Source organism: Centrocercus urophasianus, unplaced genomic scaffold (assembly GCF_019232065.1).
Source record: "Centrocercus urophasianus isolate 14NV4802_14NV808 unplaced genomic scaffold, USGS_Curo_1.0 seq_17, whole genome shotgun sequence".
Taxonomy (NCBI): domain Eukaryota; kingdom Metazoa; phylum Chordata; class Aves; order Galliformes; family Phasianidae; genus Centrocercus; species Centrocercus urophasianus.
In genome coordinates this window covers 7,656,832-7,677,521 of record NW_024884722.1, presented here as the reverse complement: position 1 = coordinate 7,677,521, position 20,690 = coordinate 7,656,832, and the positions used below count along the sequence as shown (strand labels likewise).

At 38.2% G+C, this 20,690-nt stretch overlaps 1 protein-coding gene across 1 annotated transcript; it reads left to right on the top strand.

Annotated features, from left to right (window-relative positions):
* Window positions 1-1,268: 1,268 nt before the first annotated feature.
* On the top strand, window positions 1,269-20,560 carry TDRD1 (tudor domain containing 1). Its single transcript, XM_042818238.1, has 24 exons — window positions 1,269-1,410; window positions 1,511-1,582; window positions 3,026-3,096; window positions 3,317-3,461; window positions 3,874-3,979; window positions 4,898-4,958; window positions 6,580-6,684; window positions 7,031-7,213; window positions 7,861-8,004; window positions 8,728-8,893; window positions 9,576-9,752; window positions 11,182-11,289; window positions 12,382-12,552; window positions 13,933-14,181; window positions 14,989-15,111; window positions 15,251-15,361; window positions 15,550-15,720; window positions 16,676-16,900; window positions 17,426-17,542; window positions 17,787-17,897; window positions 18,435-18,602; window positions 18,899-19,120; window positions 19,267-19,313; window positions 20,162-20,560. The coding sequence occupies exons 2-24, from the start codon at window positions 1,552-1,554 to the stop codon at window positions 20,252-20,254; spliced, it is 3,105 nt and encodes a 1,034-aa protein (XP_042674172.1). The 5' UTR covers window positions 1,269-1,410; window positions 1,511-1,551; the 3' UTR covers window positions 20,255-20,560.
* The last annotated feature ends 130 nt before the right edge of the window (window positions 20,561-20,690 follow it).

The window sequence follows — 20,690 nt, the reverse complement described above, 5'->3', positions numbered from 1 at the left end:
CCACTTTGAGGGGTTACAAGAACAAACAGGTGGCAATAAAATGTGCTGCAGGCTCAGCTGGAGGGACACAGCTGGGAGCAAGGGCAGCACTGCCTGGCTCCCCTGCTCTGCATCTATCAGCAGGACAGCCTGTTGTAATGTTATTACTTCAAGCTGATGCAATTCCACATAATGGCAAGGTTGCATAAAGAGTTATTATTTTGTTCATTAAGAATTGCTTTCATTAAGTAACTATTTTATTCTCGGGCTTGCTGCGAGTCTTTGGGGCACATCAGGAAATGGGCATGGTGCTGCAGCCTGGCTTCTCCTGGTGTGTCTGATTTACACAGGATATCATTCACTCCTGTAATTACACAACTGCTCTGAGTAACTCGTACCAGGAAAAAGCTATTTCCATGACATGTTGTTTAGACCGTCCTTTGTTCAGCATGCAGCATAGCGGTGCTCCAGCTACTTCCAAAGCCCTTGGATACCATACATTAGAGCTAATTACACCTGCTACCATATTACAAAACCTTCACGCAGGCCCTGACGAGTTGTAGGCAAAGCTGCATTGACCTCCTGCAGCTCCCAATCAGCCTTCTTCCCGTTTACCTTTTCCCACTGCAGAAGCCAGGCCTGATGTTTCTCCATTTAAAAATAGTTTCTACTGCTGCCAGTTCCTGCCCTTTCTGGTCTGCTGAGGCTCAATCGTTCTTTGAAACTTTTCACAGCAAGAAAGCTTCATGCCAGCTCACATGCTGCTGAAGTTCTGTTCCCAGCAGGACACTCCATCCTCCTTTGGTTGCACCTTTTCCTGCCAATATTCTGTATCATTAATTAGCGTTGTTCCCAAAGGCTGGATGTGGCAGCCTGGTCTGGTGGTTGGAGATCCTGCACACAGCAGGGGGAATGAAACTAGATGGTCACCGTGGTCCTTTTCAACCCAGGCCATTCTATAATTCCACAGTGCGATTACATGGCAGTGCACGCTGGCGGAACTGTTTTGATTCACCCTCGGGGATGGAAGTGATCAGCCAACAAAAACGCAGACATTTTAAGTCACAGAGATCTCCAGCCTTTGCTGCAATCCCTTTACCCAAAACTCAAACGCCTGATAACAGATACTTATTGACCCCTTGCACCGAGTTTCTTCGCACACCTCGCAGCCACCTCCCGCACACGCACTGCGCACACCGGCCGGCCCGGCCCAAGCCAGGCGGGCAGTGCGCGCGTCCCGCCCCGCGGAGCGCCCTTACTTCCGGGGGCGGGGTGTGTGGCGCGGCGCTCAGCGGTGCGGCGGGAGGGAGCGGAGCGGCGAGGTTTGCGAGGCCCTGAGAGCTGGTCCATGTATAGCGGCTGTGGCTGGTTGGAGTGAGCTCCTCCAGAGGGAGCTTCCACAGTTCCATAGGCTTCAGGTCCCACCTTCAGGTTGTCCTTTCTAAAGTGATGTTTAGTCTTAACTTTAGAATGTGACTTTAATACGTGCCTGAATTTATTTATTTGTTTATTTAAATCTGTGCTCCTGCAGCTGCAGCCCGCTTGTCCTGCGTCGAGGGGATCATCAGCAGCATGGCCCAGACACTGCCTGTGAAGGATGCAGGTAACGAGGTGTTGGTGAGGATTGAGAATGTCAGCCTTCTGAGGAGCTCCTCTCTCAGCTGGGAGGCTGACCCTGTGAAATATCTAACAAAAATCAGTGTTTTGTTTGCAAATAATACTTTTTCCCACTGATGGCAGTCATAGAGTCATAAGGGATGGAAGGGAGCTCTGAAGATCAAGTTCAACTCCTCTGCTAAAGTAGCTTCCCTACTTCAGCTTGAGAGCAGGGAAGTGACCAAGGGGGGTTATGAATATCTCCAGACAAGGAGACTTCACCTCCCCTCTGAGCTTGCTCTGTCACCCTTGCAGTAAAGAATTTGATGTGTTCCAAGTTTCTTCCCACTGCTTTTTGTCCTGTGGCTGCACGTCACTGAAAAGAGCCCAGCCTCATGGATTTCACTTCTACACTTTAGATATGTGTTGATGAGATCTCCTCTGAGTCTTCTCCAGGCTGAACAGTCCCAGGTCCCTCAGCCTTTCCACATGGGAGATTCTCCAGGCCCTTAATCATCTTTGTTACCTTATATTGCAGCATGGGAATGAATAACTGCAATAAAAAATAGATTTTATCCATATGTATTTTAATTTTGTTCTTCTGTAGTTGTGTATAGACTTGATCATTATGCAGATTACCAATATGAATGTGGCTTGTAAACACAACTCCTAAGTTACTGTGAGAATGACAGAGCACTGAAAAAACAAGCTGCCTAGAGGCATTATTGAGTCTTGTTCTCCAGAGATATTTGAGACCTGTCTGAATGCCTTCGTGTGCCACCATCTGTAGGGAACCTGCTTTGGCAAGAGGGGTTGGACTCTATAATCTCTAGAGGTTCCTTCCAACCCCTACAATTCTGTGATTCTGTGAATTGTTGTGAATTGTTCTAGACTTGGGTCACCGGGGATGCTTTAAATAACTAGGAAAAAAAAAACAACAATATTTGGAGTACTGGTGACTATACTCTGCATGCAGTGGAGTTGGAATTTTTTCAGTAGTACTCTTTTTTTTTTTTTCTTTTTTTCTTTTTTTCTTTTTTTCCTTCACCACCCTCTGATCAATACTCTCAGTTATTCCAAGTGGCAGAGTAAAATTAATTCTGGGAGATCTGAGCTAGCTTGGTAAGCAGCCCTCTGGAGACTTTGTTATATATGGTTCCACATTAGGCAAGAGTGATTAATTTGCTTCAGGATGGAAAGAGGGCCAAGTAAGCTTTATGTTGGCTTGATGGAGGATTAGCAGTGAAGCTGTTGCTCTAACTATACCACTGATCATATTTTCAGTAGCAAGAAAAATGACTTCAGAGTGGGTAATATTCCTGTAGTATCTCCACTGAATGCACTAGCAGAATAGTAAGAACAGAGAATGGTTTTGTTTTTCTGTAAATAGTCCATAACACAGGCAGGCATTTATGTTGTCAGATCACTTTGCAAATGCTTCTGTTCCTAGGAAGTTCCATAGAAAGCACAGCCATTAGAAGAAAGTTGCCACTGACAGACGCAACTGATAATGGAGAAATGGTGAGTTACTGCTCTTGATAATTGCCTTAAGTATTCTGAGCATTTCTAGACAGCATGAATGGTCAGCATGACTGATCAGCAGAAGTGATGTCTTTTTCTAAAACTTCGAAATTTTTTCTGTTGTCAAATTTTGATACATTAGAATACTTACATCCAACTGGGCTGCTTTTTCTGATAAGAATCACTTGAGATTTACGTATTTGGTTTTATTTTTTTGTAGGTACCACACTCTAATTCAGTTGAGAAGCCAAAGAAGTTGCAATATTCTTCTAAGAATGTGTTTTCTATTGACTATGATAAGAGTCTCTTTAATACGCTCACCCCACCTCCTCAGATGAGAACTTGCCATCATTGTGGTCTGTCTGGTAAGCTGTGCTATTCTCTACTGTGTGATGTATAGGGCATTTGCTGTGGAATTGGAGGATTATTCAGAAGGATTATTCAGAAATGCCTTAAAATGGATGTGTGTTTTGTGTCAGATGCAAATGTAGTGACTTCAGAACACAGTTGGTGTTGTGGAACTGACAAAACTGAAGACAGCATCTCTTTCTTAATCAAAAATGTTTTGGTTTTTTCTTCTTAAGTACAGAAGGAATCTGGAGCTATGGGCTGATTCCTCTGAGGAATACAGAGGAATAAAAACAACTATTTGTATCTGCTTCAACTGCTCATAGAGCAGTTACTAAGTGCTGTAGGGAGTTTGTGTATAACAGCTGCTGTCTCTTCCTGTGTTGGTGTTTCTCTGTGACTTAATTTTTCTTTTTTTTTTTTTTTCAGGATCCCTCAGATGTTCACAATGTAAACAAATATACTATTGCTCTGTGGATTGCCAGAAGAGAGACTGGTCAGTACACAGTGTTGTGTGTGAGCCAGTTAAGCAGAAGTAAGTTTCTTAAAACTCTGCTTAATAGTCTTTAAAGAATGACAAGACCATTCTTAGTGCCCTTGCATGGTAAATTAAGTTATGCTATTACAGAAAAATATGTTCTTTTAAATCTAGTATTGTATTGTCTTAGGAAGGTTTGAAAGATATCTATGAGTCCTTAATTGCAAATTAAGTAAACAAAAATGCTTTGTGTTAGTACTGGAGTTATATGAGTTGTATGTATGAATTAATGCCTGCATGTCATCTCTGCTGATGAGGTAGAGAAAGGAAGACAAACAAGACTGTACTTTGCAGCAGTGGCACAATTGAATGGATTGTATTTCTCACACTCTGTAGAGGCACACTTCAAATATTTAAACTGTTGCGTCAGTGAACTTAATGGGTATTTTATTTTTGATTACAAGTTGTTTCAGCCAAACCATTCTATCAGCTCATTATCTCTTTGACTTGCCAGTTGAGATGCTCAGGAGATCGCTAATCTGTTTCATCTAAAGTAAGTTTCATTAGGTTATAACACTGTACAAATTAGCTGGATTTGGAAAAGTTTAGGGGAGTGATCTGAGCATTTAAGCTGACCTCTCCATGAAGGGCTGATGATAGCAATTGATCACTGCAATCAGGTATCCATCATCAGAGATTACAAGGAGTGTGTTTTCTCACAAACTTTGCTACGCTGAATTGGGATTGTAGGATGAGGCTGCCAGGCAGTGAAGCACCAACACTTACCTTTATTTTATGTTACCATTTTTGACATTGATGGCATCAATTCAACATTTTCTTAGGAGAGGCATAAGGAAGGTTTGACACAGATCTTGTATTATGAACACAACTTTCCTGTTTTATTTGCAATTGGATGTTACAAGTGTTATTTGTCTGGTTCTTTAAAATTAACCTTTTTTTTTTTTCTGATTACAGTTTAAGTAATAGCAGTGGAGGAAAGTTACCTGCTAAAACCAAGACAGGATTTTACATTAAGGTATTTGTTTTTTACTGTGTCTTGAGTGGGCTTAGTGTAAGCTAGTTACAATATCTGTAACTTCTTCTGTACAGGAGATGAGCAAATTCCAAGATAATCATTGTAGATCAGTGCTTCTAAACAAAAGTTACTGGAGAAGCATTCAGAAGAGTGTTACTTTTAGAGCTATTAGCAAGACTGTCAGTAAATTTGATTTTTTTGTTTTTGGGGAAAAAAAAACAAAACACTTTTGTGATAAATCAAAAAAGAAAAAAAACAACTAAGAAATATGATGTTGCTGGATAAGTATTTTAGGACACAGGTGTAGTTGTCAAGTTTAGAAGAAAGTCTGGTGGGTTTTTTTTTCTTCCTAGAGCAATACTGGGAGCCTTGTAACTTACTTGAGAAATGCATTTAACGTAGCATTTTATATTAACAGATGCAGGTCTTGCTTCCTTGCTGTAACAGGAATTAAATGTGATGCAGTTCTCCTCTGCAGCATTCTGATCCTGTTTTTACCCAAATGTTTCTTGTAGACTTCCTATGAACAGTTCTGCTGGAGATGGTTTTGCTATGTTCTTGGTTTTCTTGGGATGATATTTATAGAAGCAAGTAAATATGCATACCTCCAATTAGATCCGTGTCTGCACAGCACAAGAAAACTACCTTGTCTTACACTTTTAGAAGCAGTTAATTCATCTGTTTAACTTCTTGAAGCGGTTTAGAAAGAAGGTTTCACTTTTGGTCATGAATTCTATTTAGTTTGGATTCCTATTAGTTTGGATAGCTTTCTGTTGTGTGTGTGCTTGTGAGTATTGTGGTAAAAACTGATCCGCTGATAGTGAGGGACCTAAACCAAGAGGTTGTAACAATTTCTAAAAACTTATTTGGAAATAATGAAGACTTTATATTTCCTGGTTCATCTTAGAATTTCTGGTGAACCGAGACAGATCACATTAAAAGGTTGTTCAATATGTAATGTATTCTACTACTGTACTGTGAAATGTGCTTTTATGAGGAATGCTCTGAAATATCTGTGTTGAAAATAAACAATCTGGCATTTGCTGCAGTATTTTGTCATCATACTTGTCTGAAGTATGCTGTTCCAAATATAAGAGGTATTCCTTCAGAATGCATATTGATTGTTTAAATGTTTTTAGGGTGGCAGTACATGGATGGTATGCATTTAGGCAAATTAGATTACACTGCTTGTGTAATGTTACTTTGAAAAGGAAAACCAAGATGCATGTTGTTAAAGCAGTAGCTGTAATCTACTTTGGTGTTAAAGCTACAAGGAAGCAGGTGAAGTTCAATTCCTCTTGGGAAAGCATCATTAGCAGAAGGTATGGCTGAGTTGGTGCTGTAAAAGCAGGTGTGAAAGGAACAGGCCAACCCATGGCTGCTGCCATGCTCTCAGGCTGCTTTGGTGCTTGTTTTTTGTTGTCTGTTCGGTCCATCTCCGAATGTGATCTGTTATTTTCAAAAGTAATACAAAATCTGTAAGGCTTAATTGTTGAAACTCAACAGAAGCACTCGGGAGATATTGCTTGAGATGATACAGTGTTCTTTTTGTGTTTGTTAATATAAGCAGACACAGCAGAACAACTGGAGTCTAAACGTAACTTGTGGCTCTTTTAATTAGGATAATTTAACGGCTGAGGATTCCTTCAAGACAAGAGAGCGTATCAAGAAGATCATGTTTTCGGATCTCCAGACTCTAGGAATCAAAAAATCTATGGAAGTACAGGTACTTTAGTTTAGGAATAATGCAAGTTGTTTTCTAGGTTGCATTTGAAGCTCGGTTAAGCATGTATAGCTACTTGTTACTTCAGCTCTATCTTGTTTTGCTTGCCTGTAAAATTTGTTTTATAAAGACGAGTAAATGCAAGGTGAGGAGATGGGGAATAATAGAGAAAGATTCGTTTCTGTGACGGTGAGCATAATGGTCTTTCTTCTCAGCAGATACCACTGCTAGATCCAAAACAAAAGAGCAGTGTCAGGTACAGGGTGAAATGCACTTACTGGAAAGCACGCCGGTACTGCCTGTGGGTTGTGGTTGCATAATCCTTAACTACTGTGGCTTTTCTATTCAGGGTACGGTAACAGAATTCAAGAGTCCAAGTGAATTTTATATACAGATGAATTCTCCCAGAGCTGTAGAGCAGATGAGCAAACTTTCTGTAAAGCTGCAAGACTGTTACGCTAACACAGTTATTCAAGAGCAGTACGTTGCAATCAGAGGGGAAGTCTGTGTGGCAAGGAATTCTGTGGACCAGGTAAGGTCTGATTGGCCCTAAAATAAATTTTATGTTGAGTTGATCATGCTTTTGCATGTTTGCTTTTATTTTCTACCAGTTGAGGTTGCTAGTTTTAGAGATTCAATTACTGTGGTAACAACTAACTTTGTAAAATCTGGAACTCAAAGTACTGATTTTTTTTATTCCTCCTCTGAAAAAAGGATTTACTTCTAGGAGTTTATATGCACTCAAACCTGACAGGAGCAGTTTGTCTTTATTGAGTGGTGTAGGAATTAATAGCAAATCTGAATTGCTGTTGTTAGTTTGGAATGTGACTTATTTAATTTATTGCTCATTTCTTACCTGACTTTTCTGATTGCTTTTCTGTAGTCTCCCCTTGTTCCTGTTTCCAATCCCATCCTTCTGTTTGTTAAATCCCACTTTTTTCTCTTTCGTTGTTAACAAATCCTTATTTTACTGTAGGCAAGCCAATTTTGATAGGAGTTTACCTATGTTAAGTCAGCACTGCAGTGAATTTGATTTGCTTCAAAATTCTCAGTTGCCTTTGTTTAAAAACAAACCTATTAAATTAGAAGTTGAAGTGTGTGTGTTTTAGTGAGGAGTACAGTAAATGCAGTTGCTTATTATGGTGTGCTCTTACTAAGAATATTATTTCTTGGATACAGGTGTGGAGAAGAGCATTGGTTAAAGATGTGGATGTATTGCAGAAGAAAGCACAAGTGTTCTATATAGATTGTGGAAAGGAAGAAAATATTCCATTCTCCTGGATTAAAGCTCTATACAAAGACATTGAACTGTTTCCTCCATGTGTGAGTTCTATTTTCCTACCAGTAGTGTGGTATTTTAAACGAATAGCTCTGAAATAGATGTAACTCTTATCTCAGTATAACTGTCCTTATCACAGTATTTTGCATTCAGTGAAAGCGATGTATAAAAATCGCTTTACTACACTTGAAGTTCAACTTCCTGTTGAAGTATTTCAATATGGTCTAATGTAGCAGTGAAAAATCACTTAGCATGGGTGAATCTCATTGGCCTGAGTTGCAGGACTGTTCTGGTAGTTGTTTATTGTGGTCTAGCTTTAACCTGCAGGTCAAAGTTGTTTGTTTGACCTGATTCCTTCAACTGCTGACTTCTCTAAGTAGCAACTGTTGCTACTGTTTTTCATGATATGTTCAAGTGGTTCTCTGGATTCCTAAAACGTTTTGATGGCCTTGTGATCCTTATCTCAAAATCTCCAGTGTCTACTGATTACAATCTAATCAGTGTCTACTGATTACAGTGTGTACTTGTATTCAGACATGGTGTGATGCAGCCACACTTTGTCTAATGCTCCTGTACAGTGTTCAGCTTGAACAAAATTTCATATTTTAATTGTTTTGTAAAGATGCTAGTTGAATTGGTAGTGCTTCAGATCTCAACAGCAGCTTTTACTCTTATATACCTGATAAGAAGCCCTCAAAAATTGACTTACTTTTCTTAGAAGGCAGACAGTCCTCTATCTCCTGTGTTCTGATGGTAATTCTTTCCAGGCAATTAAGTGTTCTTTCGCCAATTATGATCCTGAACAAGGAAGCAATGAAGAAACTGCTATCTTTTCTTCCAAGCTGATGGGAAAGACCTGTTCAGTAATTGTTGTTGATGTACTGCAAGAGGAAATGATGTCAAGTTTTGCTGTAGATGTTGTTCTTCCAGATTGTAAGTATATCTGGTGTGGGTATGGAAGGGGGAGGGAAAAGGTTGGGGAAGAGGTAAGGAACGAAACTGGTGAGTCTTCATGTTCACTTTCTCCAGTCTTTTCCAAGACTCTTAGAATGCAGTTTTGTCTTTTGCTTCCTTCCCTCTCTACCTTCAATGATTTTTTTATGGAAGTGTCTTGTTTATTTTTATTATTGTTTTAACAGATGTACACGGATGTGATAACACCTTTTTTTTTTTTTTTTTTCTTTTCTTTTGCCCCCTCCATTTTAAACCCTTTAGAAATGACAGCATTAGTTTCTAGTTCCCACCCTTAAGATTTGACAAGTTCTTGTTCCATTTTGTACACGTTTACTAAACAAGTATCCCAAAGAAGGTGCACCAATGGATATAGTTTAGAGAATTCTAAGCTCTGGCGACAATAGTACTTATTCTTTTTAATAGTATAAAATGCTTCTTGTGTGATGATTGTGTCCATTAACTTAAGGGATGAAATGGCAGGAGCCTACAAAGTTCAAAAGGTCTGGCAAAAAAGAATGTTCAACATATTTAATTTTGTAGCTTAATTTAGTGTAATTTTTAAAAGTGTCTCTGACTCCTGCCTGGTGAAGTTGCACACTTAAAAGTCATCTAGCTTTTACTCAGTAACCACTTTCTATCTTTTTCTACTTTCTATGTACAGTGCCAGAAAACAATTCTAAGGGAAGTAAAGAAAAAATACCTGAAGATAAAGAACAGCATTGCTGTGGAAATATAACTGCACAGTCTGTCTCTATATGTATTGGAGACACGCTTTCTGTTGTGGTTTCCCATGTTCAAAATCCAGAAGACTTTTTCTGTCAGCAGATACACTTTGGCCGTAAGTGACTTGATTGAAAGTAAGCTGTGAGCTATTGCAGCACCTTCTTCTTCAGTAGTGAGTATCTAGGGGAAGATATTGCTAGTTGATCTTGTACTGGAGAATCTTTGTGGCGTTATGCTGTGCATCATTTAAAAGCCTTGGTACTTTAGAGAATCTTTTTGGCATCATAATCTGTTAATGCTGCTTAGTAACTTGTAAGGTGATGGTTTGTGGGCGTTCTGAATAACCTTAAGAAGAAGGATGATGTGCTGTGGATTTTTAGCAGTCCTCTCAAGTCAGTTTGTATATTTACATTGTAAATATGTTCTGTTAGATGTTAAACATTCTCTAAAGTGTTCCAGAAATGTGTGTCAGTACGTAATTATTGTTTGTTGCTAGAATCATAGAGTCCTTGGAGTTGGGAAGGGACCTGTGAAGACCATCTAGTCCAGCTCCCCTGCAGTTAACAGGAACACCACAGCTAGAGTAGGTTGCCCAGGACCTGGTCCAAGTTTGCCTTGAAAGTCTCCAGGGACAGGGCATCAACCACATCTCTGGGCAACCTGTTCCAGTGCCTCACCACTCTCACTGTAGAAGACATTTTCATTATATCTGACCTTTAAGCTTGAAACCATTTCCACTTTTTCTATCACAACAAACACTGCTAAAGGCCTCTAAAGCTTTTACCACTGGGGAGAAGTTTCTTTATAGGCTGGGTGTATGTAGACTTTTTGTTGTTGTTGTTGTTGTTGTTGTATTTTATGGGGAGAATATCTGAGTTTTGAGGAGAGAGAAGGCTGGATAAATAGTGCCCAAGACTTGCTTTGTTGTCTTCTGCTGGGGTAGAATATAAGAGCAATTACAGTGGGTCAGAATGCTAGGTGAGAGAGGCTTTTGGTGTACAATGCTAGCAGACAGATGTTTTGAGGAGAAAAACAGCAGAATGAGTTTGTGGCACGTGCCTTCTAGCACTGTCTGGGTATATAGTTATTTTCAGCTAAAAGGGATTTTGCAGCTGGATGTCTGGTATACTTAGTAAGTGAATTTCTCACTAGTCATCCTTTGAATTCTGAGAGCTTACAGCATGTAGTTGTTCTGGCAAGAAGTTGTGCTAATCAGATATCTCTGCTTTAAAGAGCAATCTTCCTTTTGTTTTTTTTCCAGCATGGTTCATTAGTCATGTTTCAGTTCTTAGTGGATTCAGCTATGTTATGGTATTGAAAGAGTCTGTGACTGGTTTTTCTGTCTGTACTGTTAAGCACAGCAAATTCTCCCACTCATGCAAGGACTCTATTGAGTGATAGAGGTTGAAGGGTCTCAGTTTCACCACTATCTTAATATTACTTTGAACGTTAGGTGAAACACCTCTAATGTTGCAACAAGTTCATTCAGGTTTTGAACTTCAGATCTGTGCACTTCCTTAAAACCTGTGTTTTTTTCATGTCAGGTCGTCTTGCTGAGCTTCAGGCGCATCTTTGCCAATATTGCAACAAACTTCCAAGTAATCCAAATTTCCGACCAGTTTCTGGAGAGCTGTGCTGTGCCCAGTTCACAGGTAAAGGTGAACATCTATCTAAAGGAGGCATCTATAAAATATCTGTATTTTTTTTTAAAGACCATAAAACAGCCCCTTTATTAAGCAAACATAGAGCACTTGATTCCTTTTTGTATGAAGGAGCTTTTTAAAGAGTGGATTTTATGTTGGTAAGCCCCATTTCCTGTGACTGGAAATAAATATAGGCTAGAAATTTCAAACATTTTGTGCTAGGAATTGATACTTCTGTATGAAGTAAGTAACTTTTATTGAAAGGATATGAAGTCTTGCTTGCCTGAGCACAGTAAAATAAAGATCATTCTTTGTTCATCCAGCTATTAGCAAGGAAAATCAAGGAAAATTTAAAAAAAAAAAAAAAAAAAAAAAAAAAAAAAAAAAAAAAAAAAAAAAAGCCTGAAACCAACGTATTGCTGTTTTTGTACCTTTTTTTGTTCTGGTCAGAAGTGGCTGCAGCTAAAATTTGCTGATCTATGAACATTCTCTTCATTTCTTGCCTCATATGTGTTTTTTCTGTTTTAAGTAAACTAGCTGTGGAACTGAACAGAAGCTGAAATAACATTTTTTTTCTGCACATTCAGAAAAAGATATTACTGTCAGTAAGCTGCCTTAGTGTTTTAATAATTAGTTTCAGGTACTTAGCAAGAAAAAAAAATCATTACATTAGTTGCTTTGATAGATTTGAGAGTAAGCTTGTATTTCTATCTGAAATCTTTTAATTGAATTAGAGAACTTGTATTAGACACATAATCTATTAGACACATAATTTGAGTCAACTGAGATCCTGTTTTTTTAAAATACATTGAACTTAACTTTGTTAGTGGGGGTACTTAAATTTTTCTTGCAATATACATTTGTGGGTGGGGGATTCTTTATGGAAAGAATGAGTTTGCAATGCTTATGAAGGGTGCAATGGTACGAGGGGTGATGGTGGTAGATGCCTACCACAGGGTTTTGTCAAGGTTTGTGTGAGCTGTAGAGCTGATGTTTCAACTCTTATGCTGAGGTTGCCAACACATTGATCTACCCAAAAGAATCGTGCTGTTTGCAAAGGCTAAAATCAAATGTGATGAATGTGTATATCTTCCTTTCTAGAAGACAATGTCTGGTATCGTGCTGCTGTTATAGCACATGCTTCTGAAGATAACATTGTGGTGGGTTATATAGATTATGGTAACTTTGAAGTTCTGCAGCCAACTAGACTTCGTCCTATGATTCCAAAATTAATGGACTTGCCAGCTCAAGCCATAAGATGTACTTTGGCAGGTATGAAATAAATGGAGTCTCTTTGGTTAAAGGGAAAGTAACTAACTTGTCCAGTTAGGACATGTGCAGTATTGTGGATCAAAGGGTAGAGATACCAGTAGGTGTTCTTTCAGAATTCTAAATTAACTGTTGTAGCATGCTTACAAAGCATGACAAATCTTTCCTCATGTAGTTAGTGATGAGAATACTCAAAAAAACCCTGCTTTATGTTAGCATGCTTGTTCTTAGGTTTTGCACATACCTTTTTCTAAGCAAAATTCAGATGCCTGCTGGAGGAGGAGTGGAGTTCTTAAATCTATTGTGGAACTGGAATCAGTCCCCCTAGGGACCAACCTAGTGAAACTACTGGTATACTCATCTTATAGCCTTACCTATGTATGTGAAATCTGTGAGGTTGGAAGTTGCCTTGACAATTCCCACTTCAGCCTCTTTTCTGAAGTTGTTTTTGTTGTTGCCTGTTGTTTTTGACATGTTTGTTTAACGTGCTGTTGGAAATTATTTGCTGTTATTCACTTCACCGTGCAAGATAGCCCATACTTTTGCTTCAGTATCCTTGCTTTAGAATATTTGATCTTTGTACTTTCTTTAAAATACTTTATAAAATCATCTGATGTTTCAGGTTTTATTTGGTGAAGTTCAGGGAGGTATCACTAGGTTGGAAAACATAAAGCAGTGGTTCCCTCATTCAGAGTGGGATCCATTGTATATGGAATACGAGCTAAAGAAATCACTGTGATGATGCCTGTAGCTGCTAATGTATATTCTGGAACTGAGGAAGTTCCTAAATTCAGGGATGCTAGAAGGCAATTGGATGTGTTGCTTCCTGATGGAGGCAGGGATTACTGCTGTGTCAAATATCTTCAAGGAAGCAACTGTCTTCTCTTAACATATTGCTATAATGCTCTGGTTATAACTTGCAGATTTTGAAAGATTGAAATTTAGCAGTATGAAGTATGAAAAGCAGAAAGCAGTATGAAATTTAGCAGTATGAAGTTTTAGGAAGAAGCTCCCAGTAGCAGATACACTGGGTGAAAGCGGTAACATTGTTCCAAACGTATGCTCAAGAGGATAGTTGTATTCTGGAGACTGAAAAGCAGGTGGTTCTTAGACCTTTATACCAAATAAGCACTAAATCTGAATTCACATCGTAATACTACTAGTTATAGACTATCTTGGCAGATTTGTATTAAATCAAAATACAGCACATTTAGAACCTGAATAATTGGTTTTAGAATCTTGTTGTGTGCCTCTGTAGTGGGAGAATTCCTTGGCATATCTGCTGCTTGATCTGTTACTTCAAAGAGTGTTGCTGTACTCCTCCACGTATTGTTGAGATCTGAGCTGTCTCAGAATTCTTCCATACTATTTGACCTTTTTTAGGTATCAAGCCATTGTTGGGAGCCTGGACTTCAGAAGCTATTTCTCTTATGAAACAATTAGTAAAAGACAAAGTGTTCACAGTGAAAGTAGTGGATAAAGAGAGTTATAGATGTGTGGTGGAGCTCACAGATGCATCAGCAATTCCAGAAATAAATATATCGAGATGTCTCATAGAGAAAGGCTGTGCAGATGAAGCATCAACAATGGCCTTGCAAGCAATTGAAATGGGTGATGTTAAGCAAGCAAATCGTGAGTACAAGCACATCCTGATAAAGTGGTAATGTTTAACCTCCTGTAATGAAGTTGCATGCTTCTTAGAAGTCTATACAAGAATTTACTCTGGTTGGAAGTCTTAACATGTCTAATTGAAATATGGTATGACTAGTTATTGCCTGTCTGTTTCTACACTCTTGTCCTTAAGCTCACTTTTGTTGTCTTTATTTTGCACCTGAAACCATTTATTCAGTCCTTCAAAAGCTGTTCAACTGAAGTAGCCTGTGTAACTTCAAGGCTTAAAGGGATTTGTTGCCTAAGCTGCCTTTTTTTTGCATTTACTGAAGCTTTAATTTGAGAGTTTTATAACTCCTGTGTCACATTTCTGTGTATTTGTGGGAAGATTCCTAGCTCCAACATGAGGCATGTTAGGATGTCATTTTCAGTTCTGTCTCTGATGAAACTGTGCTTCATCTTACAGAATCATAGAATCACCAAGGTTGGAAAAGACCTAAAAGATCATCCAGTCCAACCGTTCACCTATCACCAATAGCTCCCACTAAACCATGTCCCTCAACACAACATCCAGCGTATCAGTTATCAGTTATCAGTATTATTCTTGTACAGATGCAAATAATTGGATTATTTATAATGAGAAATGGTATTACGCAAAGTATGAGTATACAGTTTGGATTATTTTCTCCTCCTTTCCACTGTCCCTCCTCTTCTTCCCCATCCCCTTATTCCCTCCACCCCACCCCCCAACCCCCCAAAAAAAAAAATAAGGGGGGGAGAGGGAGTGGGTGTAATTTCCCTTCTTCTACTTCTCTTTTTCTTCTCTAGCAGACACACCAAACAAACAAAAATGCAAGTGGAGTACGTTCTCTAATAAACAAACAGTAGATGTGATAGTGTGTACATTGTACAGTCCTGGAGAATTCTACTGTCAGATTGCAAATAGCAATGGTAAGTTTCTTCAGCTTCTGTTTTTCAGCGTAGTTTCTTTGCCTTCTGATTTTATCATTGTTTCAAGTGAGTTTATAGCACCAAGTCTTATTTCTGAGTTCTGTCCTTATATCAGTGACTTTGTCTTATTCTTTTTCAGAGTTACGTGCTCTAAACTCACTTAACAAATCACTGTTTGAATATTGCCAGAAAACTCCTCCAAATGTTTTCAAGCCTGAGAAAGGAGAACCTTGCTGTGCTTTGTTCTCTGGTAAGTAACAGACTGAAATATTTCAGTTCTTTAGGGAGAACATGAAACAAACAAATAAAACAAAAACAAGAAAACAAAACAAAACAAAAAAACACACCAAAAAAGATATAGTCAATATTTTATATTGGTAGAGGATAGCAGAGATTAGTTTTATTGCTAAATGTGATTTTATTTTATTTTTAAATCAGATGATGGTAACTGGTACCGTGCTTTGGTGGAAGACATTATTTCAGATAGAGTTGTTCGGGTTCACTTTGTGGACTATGGAAATGTTGAAGAAGTACCAGTGGATAACATACAGCACATTTCATCCTCATTCCTGGAGCTGCCATTTCAAGGAATTAAATGCTGGCTTTCAGGTGGGTCTTCTTATGAGTTCTCTCCTTAAAAGCACTGTTGCTCTAGAAACTTGCTGCTTGTGGAGAAGGAGATGATGATACTGTATACTTTACAGAACTATGCTTTATAATAACATCTGTATTGCTTCCAGACTCAAGAAATTATGGAAGCCACTGGTTGAGCCTTACAACACTGCCTGCTGGCGTTTAACAGGCAGATGTTCTTTGCTGAGCTCTGCCAGTATTGTGGAGTGATCTGCCTGAGGGTCATTTATTGATTTACTGGTCAAAGGGAACTTGTAATTTTGCTTTATCTGTAGTGTTTGCTAGCTTTTAGTTGCTGCTTACTGTAAGAATAAATGTGCTTTTGTGAACCTTAGTTATTTCTGTATATTTTTTTCCACACGCTAAAGGAGCAAATGTGTTCTAGTGTAGCAAGCTGGCATTTCAGGCCCCTGTGGGAATGTTTCATATGATTTCTCTTAACTTGGCACTGTACTGATGTTCCCTGTCTTTTCCCAAACCCTTGCCTTTTCCTTTCACACCAAATCACTCAGTCCTGCAGACCTGTTGTTCCCTGCTAACAAAGTCTACACAGTTTAGGAATTAAAAAATAAATAAATAAAATGTGGAAAAGCTCAAAACCACATTTTCTCCAGGCATATTCTTCTCTTTTTATCTCTTAAAGCATTATGGTTTTCTGCTCCCTTTTTCAAAAGGCTATATTAAACTGTTCTTAACCAGTCTGCACAGTGTTGTTTGTGCTAAGATATGGGACTTACTGGGTAGAACACCTTAAAATGTAGTAAAAAAAAAAAAAAACAACTTAGAAGTCCTGGCAAAAGGAAGGGAAGGTATGAAGTACAGTGTGTATCCCTGAGGCAGTCAAAACAGCTTTGGTAGTGATTTTTAGAAAAGATTTCTTGGATAAAATCAAATAATTGGAGGTATCTTGAGCACATCTTCTACTTCCTAGGTATAAAGCCTGCTGGTAGCAAATGGAGCCCAGAAGCTACAAAAAGATTTCATAAGTGCACTGCAGGAATGAAGCTTCAAGCCAAAATAATTTCATTTTCCAGAGATGGGGCAGGTGTAGAACTTATTGACAATTCCATGGGTCATCCAAAAGTGATCACTGAGATGCTAATTTCTGAGAAATTGGCTGAGAAGGAAGATCTGCAAGATAAAAATACTTTTCCAAGTAAGTCTGATGATAAAGGTAACTGAATGAATGTTAGCTTTTAGATTTGAAAAGAATTTTCAGCGTTCTAGCTGTGAACCATCTTCCTTTTGTTTAATCATAGATGATATCAATAGTAAACGTGCTTAATTTTGAGTATATCATGATGTTTTTGCAACTAAACAGAAGTGCCCCAGTGGGCATTACAGGCAGAAAAAGGAAAGTAAAAAATCATTAGATTTGTCTTAAATGAATTCAAGGGGAATATTTGACAGTGGAGAGTTGAAAGTCTGCTGCGTGGCTGAATCTTTTTTCATATTTACTTCTTATTTTTAAGTGTTTTTTAGTTCTTTCTTACACTAACAACTATTCACTCTTACTTAATTTGCTGTTTGTGTTGTTTTATGTTTCTCCGCTTGAAATATAGAAATTGTCTGTACAATTCAAAATAACAAAATATTTACAGATTACAAATTAGCAGGTGTTTACATCATGTATGTACTTAGAGAAAAGCATCATGCAGCATTTTCATGCTCTTTCTTACAGAAACCTCACTTGGGCACTGGGAGTCAATAGAATTGGCAGTGGATCAAACCATATCTGTCTGCGTGACAGAAGTTAGAAGCCCAGACTTGTTTTATGTTGTACCAGCTTATAGCAGAGGTAAGAAGGAGTTCTGTTCTCTGTTCCTGATATTGATAAAGTTATTGTTGTGAGTTAGTTGGTAAGATGAATGCTTATAGTGAACCAAACTTGGAAGCATAGCTTAGACAGCAGAAAAATATAGATTAAAATAATTAAAAAAAAAAAAAAGCCAAAGGCAAGAGTAGAGATGAAGAGTTTAAGTACATTCTTCATTACCTGCAAACGTGGTTAATCATCTTTTTTTTTTTTTTTTTTTCTGCAGATGGAGATAAACTGCTTAAGCTGTTGACTGAACTACAGGACTACTGTAGGTCTTGTAAGAAGCAGCCTTTCAGACCAACGCTAGGTGAAGCCTGTTGTGCCAGGTTTTCAGGTGAGGGAATCTTTCATTCTTACACTTCCTTAATAAGTGTAAAACACATTTTTCCCTTTCAAAAAAGGAGGAAAACCTACTAACTGTTCAGTTTTGTTTGTTTGCCAAGTACAGTTTGGTTGTATTTTTAGAGCAAAAAGTGTGATAGTCCAGAAGAGAAAAGGGTAAATATATTGTGCACTGCAAAACGTATGGAAGAGGACATATTCTGCTGATACAGTACTTAAAAGGTTAAAAAAAAAAAATAGTGTTGACTAACAAATATTAAATGTTGACTGTGTGTGCCTTGCTACAGGAGATCTAGTTGAGTGTTGATCAGCCTTAACTTACTAAATACTGTAAAATAAAGTGCTTGTTGAGATAGGAATTTATGGAAACAGGGTTGATGAATTAAAAATAATGCTACATGGAACATAAGCGTTGTTTGTCAATTGTTTGTTGGTTCTTTCTGTTGTCCAATTTCTTTTCTTGTTTACAGCAATCTGTGTTTATGAATGTAGCTTTCATGTGTGATTCTTCTTGTTTCAATCTTTCCAGGTGATGGGCGTTGGTACAGAGCTGTTGTTCTGAAAGTTTCTCTGTCTGCAGTTGAAGTACTGTATGCAGACTATGGGAACACAGAAAATGTACCACTTTCAAATGTGCTGCCAATCCCTGATGTCTTCTTAAAGATTCCTTTTCAGACAATTACATGTTCACTTGCAGGTAAGAACAAAACAAATGAGAACGTGACGTTTTAAATTGAAAGTTATTTTAAGTCTACATCTCTTCTGATGATGGTATTCATTCCTGAGTAATGATAAGCATGATCAATTGAAATAGCTATCACAGTATTAACCAGTACACTATTTCACAAAAAATTCTTAATTAGTGGTAGGATTTTGGCTGTTTATTATGGAAATTTAGTGCCACGTTTTCAAAAACTGTGATATTATTTGTGAAGTGAATAAAAAGGAACTCTTAACAAATTTGACTACTTTTTTTTTTTTTTTTTTTTTTAGGAATAAAGAAAGTTGAGTGGTCTCCATTGGTTCTTGACACACTAAAGGAAATGTTGCTGAATAAATATGTCACAATCACAGTGAAAGCACTTAGTGGAAATATTAAATTGGTAGAAGTGGAGAAAGAGAGTGAAAATGGCAGCCTGAATGTGGCAGACAAATTAGTAACGGAGGGTTTGGTGAGATACTGCAACGCTGCAAACTCTGATGTTGCACATCAAGGTAATAATCTTCACAGGCTTCTCAATTGAAACGTAATTTGAAGAAGTGTGAGTGCTTTAGGAAATGCCACGTACCAGCTCACATGTGAACACTGCTTCCCTTATCTTACTCCTTCACTTACTTGGTGTGTTTCATTTGTTTTGTAGGCAGCGGAAGTGAGACCAAATGCTGCTGTGCAGAATTAAAAATGCAGGTAGGTAAGAAACAGTGCTGACAGCCCTCACTTTGTGTGTTTCCAGAATTTCTGAAACCCTAAGTGGGAAGCATGTGGGAGCAGGAAGGTAATAGCTAACTGAAACACTGAAGATAAGAGAAAGGAATATGCCAGTTATTTTCTAGGGTTTTCTAAGGGATTACAGCCATATTGGAACAGCCTGAAACTGAGAAGACAGCATACAGATCACACATTAGCCTATGCTTTGCCACACATCCAAGTCCGTTTTTTTTGTTTGTTTGCTTTGGGGGTGAGGTTGCAGGGTTTTGTTTTGTTTTCTCTCCTGGAGCATAAGGGCTCAGGATGTTACCTTTATGTCTGCTGTGTGAGGGTAGTTGCTGTGTTTGCATAAACTGCAGCATGCAGGCAGTGGCAACTGGATATTCTTTCAGTAACAAAGCTGTGTTTTGCTGTGGATTCAGCTTGACAGACAGCTGTATGTGTAAGGAAGCTTGAGATAGATGTGTATTTCAGGTGGCACGGATGAGTATTAATGCATGCCACGTTCTGTCATGGAGCAAGGGGTGAGAATTTGTGTTCAGAATACTGGAACTTGTAGCTGTTTGATAGTTTCAAGAGCTTTACCTCTTGGTAAATAATTAACATCCTCAGTCTTAAGAGTATTCCATTATTATGGTCATAGAATTATCTTTAAAAGGAAACAAGTCAGAATTCAGGTGTGTTCTTTAAAGATTTCATCATAGAAAGGAACTGCAATTCAATGAACTGATGTGGAATTTGGCTGAATTTTGTAGTTTTAGGAACTGCCTTAACCTGAAAGCACACAAATTGTTTTATTGCTATTTCTAATACTTTTTCTCCCACAGCTTAAAAAACATGAACAGGTTCTCCTCTTCCTTTTAAACAAACACCACAATCCAGACAGATACGGAGACATGAAAAAAATGTTGGAAAGCTGAGTCTGAAGTTCTGTTCAGTTTATGTGGAATCATGGAATCACAAGGTTGGAAAGGACCTACAAGATCATCTTTGGAAGAGCAGTTTTATTCATTGTAGTAAAAATGAGTTGCTTCCCCTGTTGCTTAAATAACTGTATCAGTCTGTGTATTTGGTTATCAAATGTATAACGTTAACGATTTCAAAGCTGCAAGCTGAACTTTTTGTTCTGTTTTTGTTTGGTAGCTCGCTGTTGATAAGCTTTTTTTGTTTTTATTTTGCTGTTGAACGCACATAAGTTTATGGAATTGTTACAGCATCTTGAAAATATCCTGTTAAATTAAAAATGATTGTAATTATAAAGTTCAACTGTGGTACGATTGAAACTCAACTTTTTGAAAGGGTTAGGTAACTGCAGGACGGGGGGAAATGGTTTTAAGTTGAGGGAGGGAAGATTTA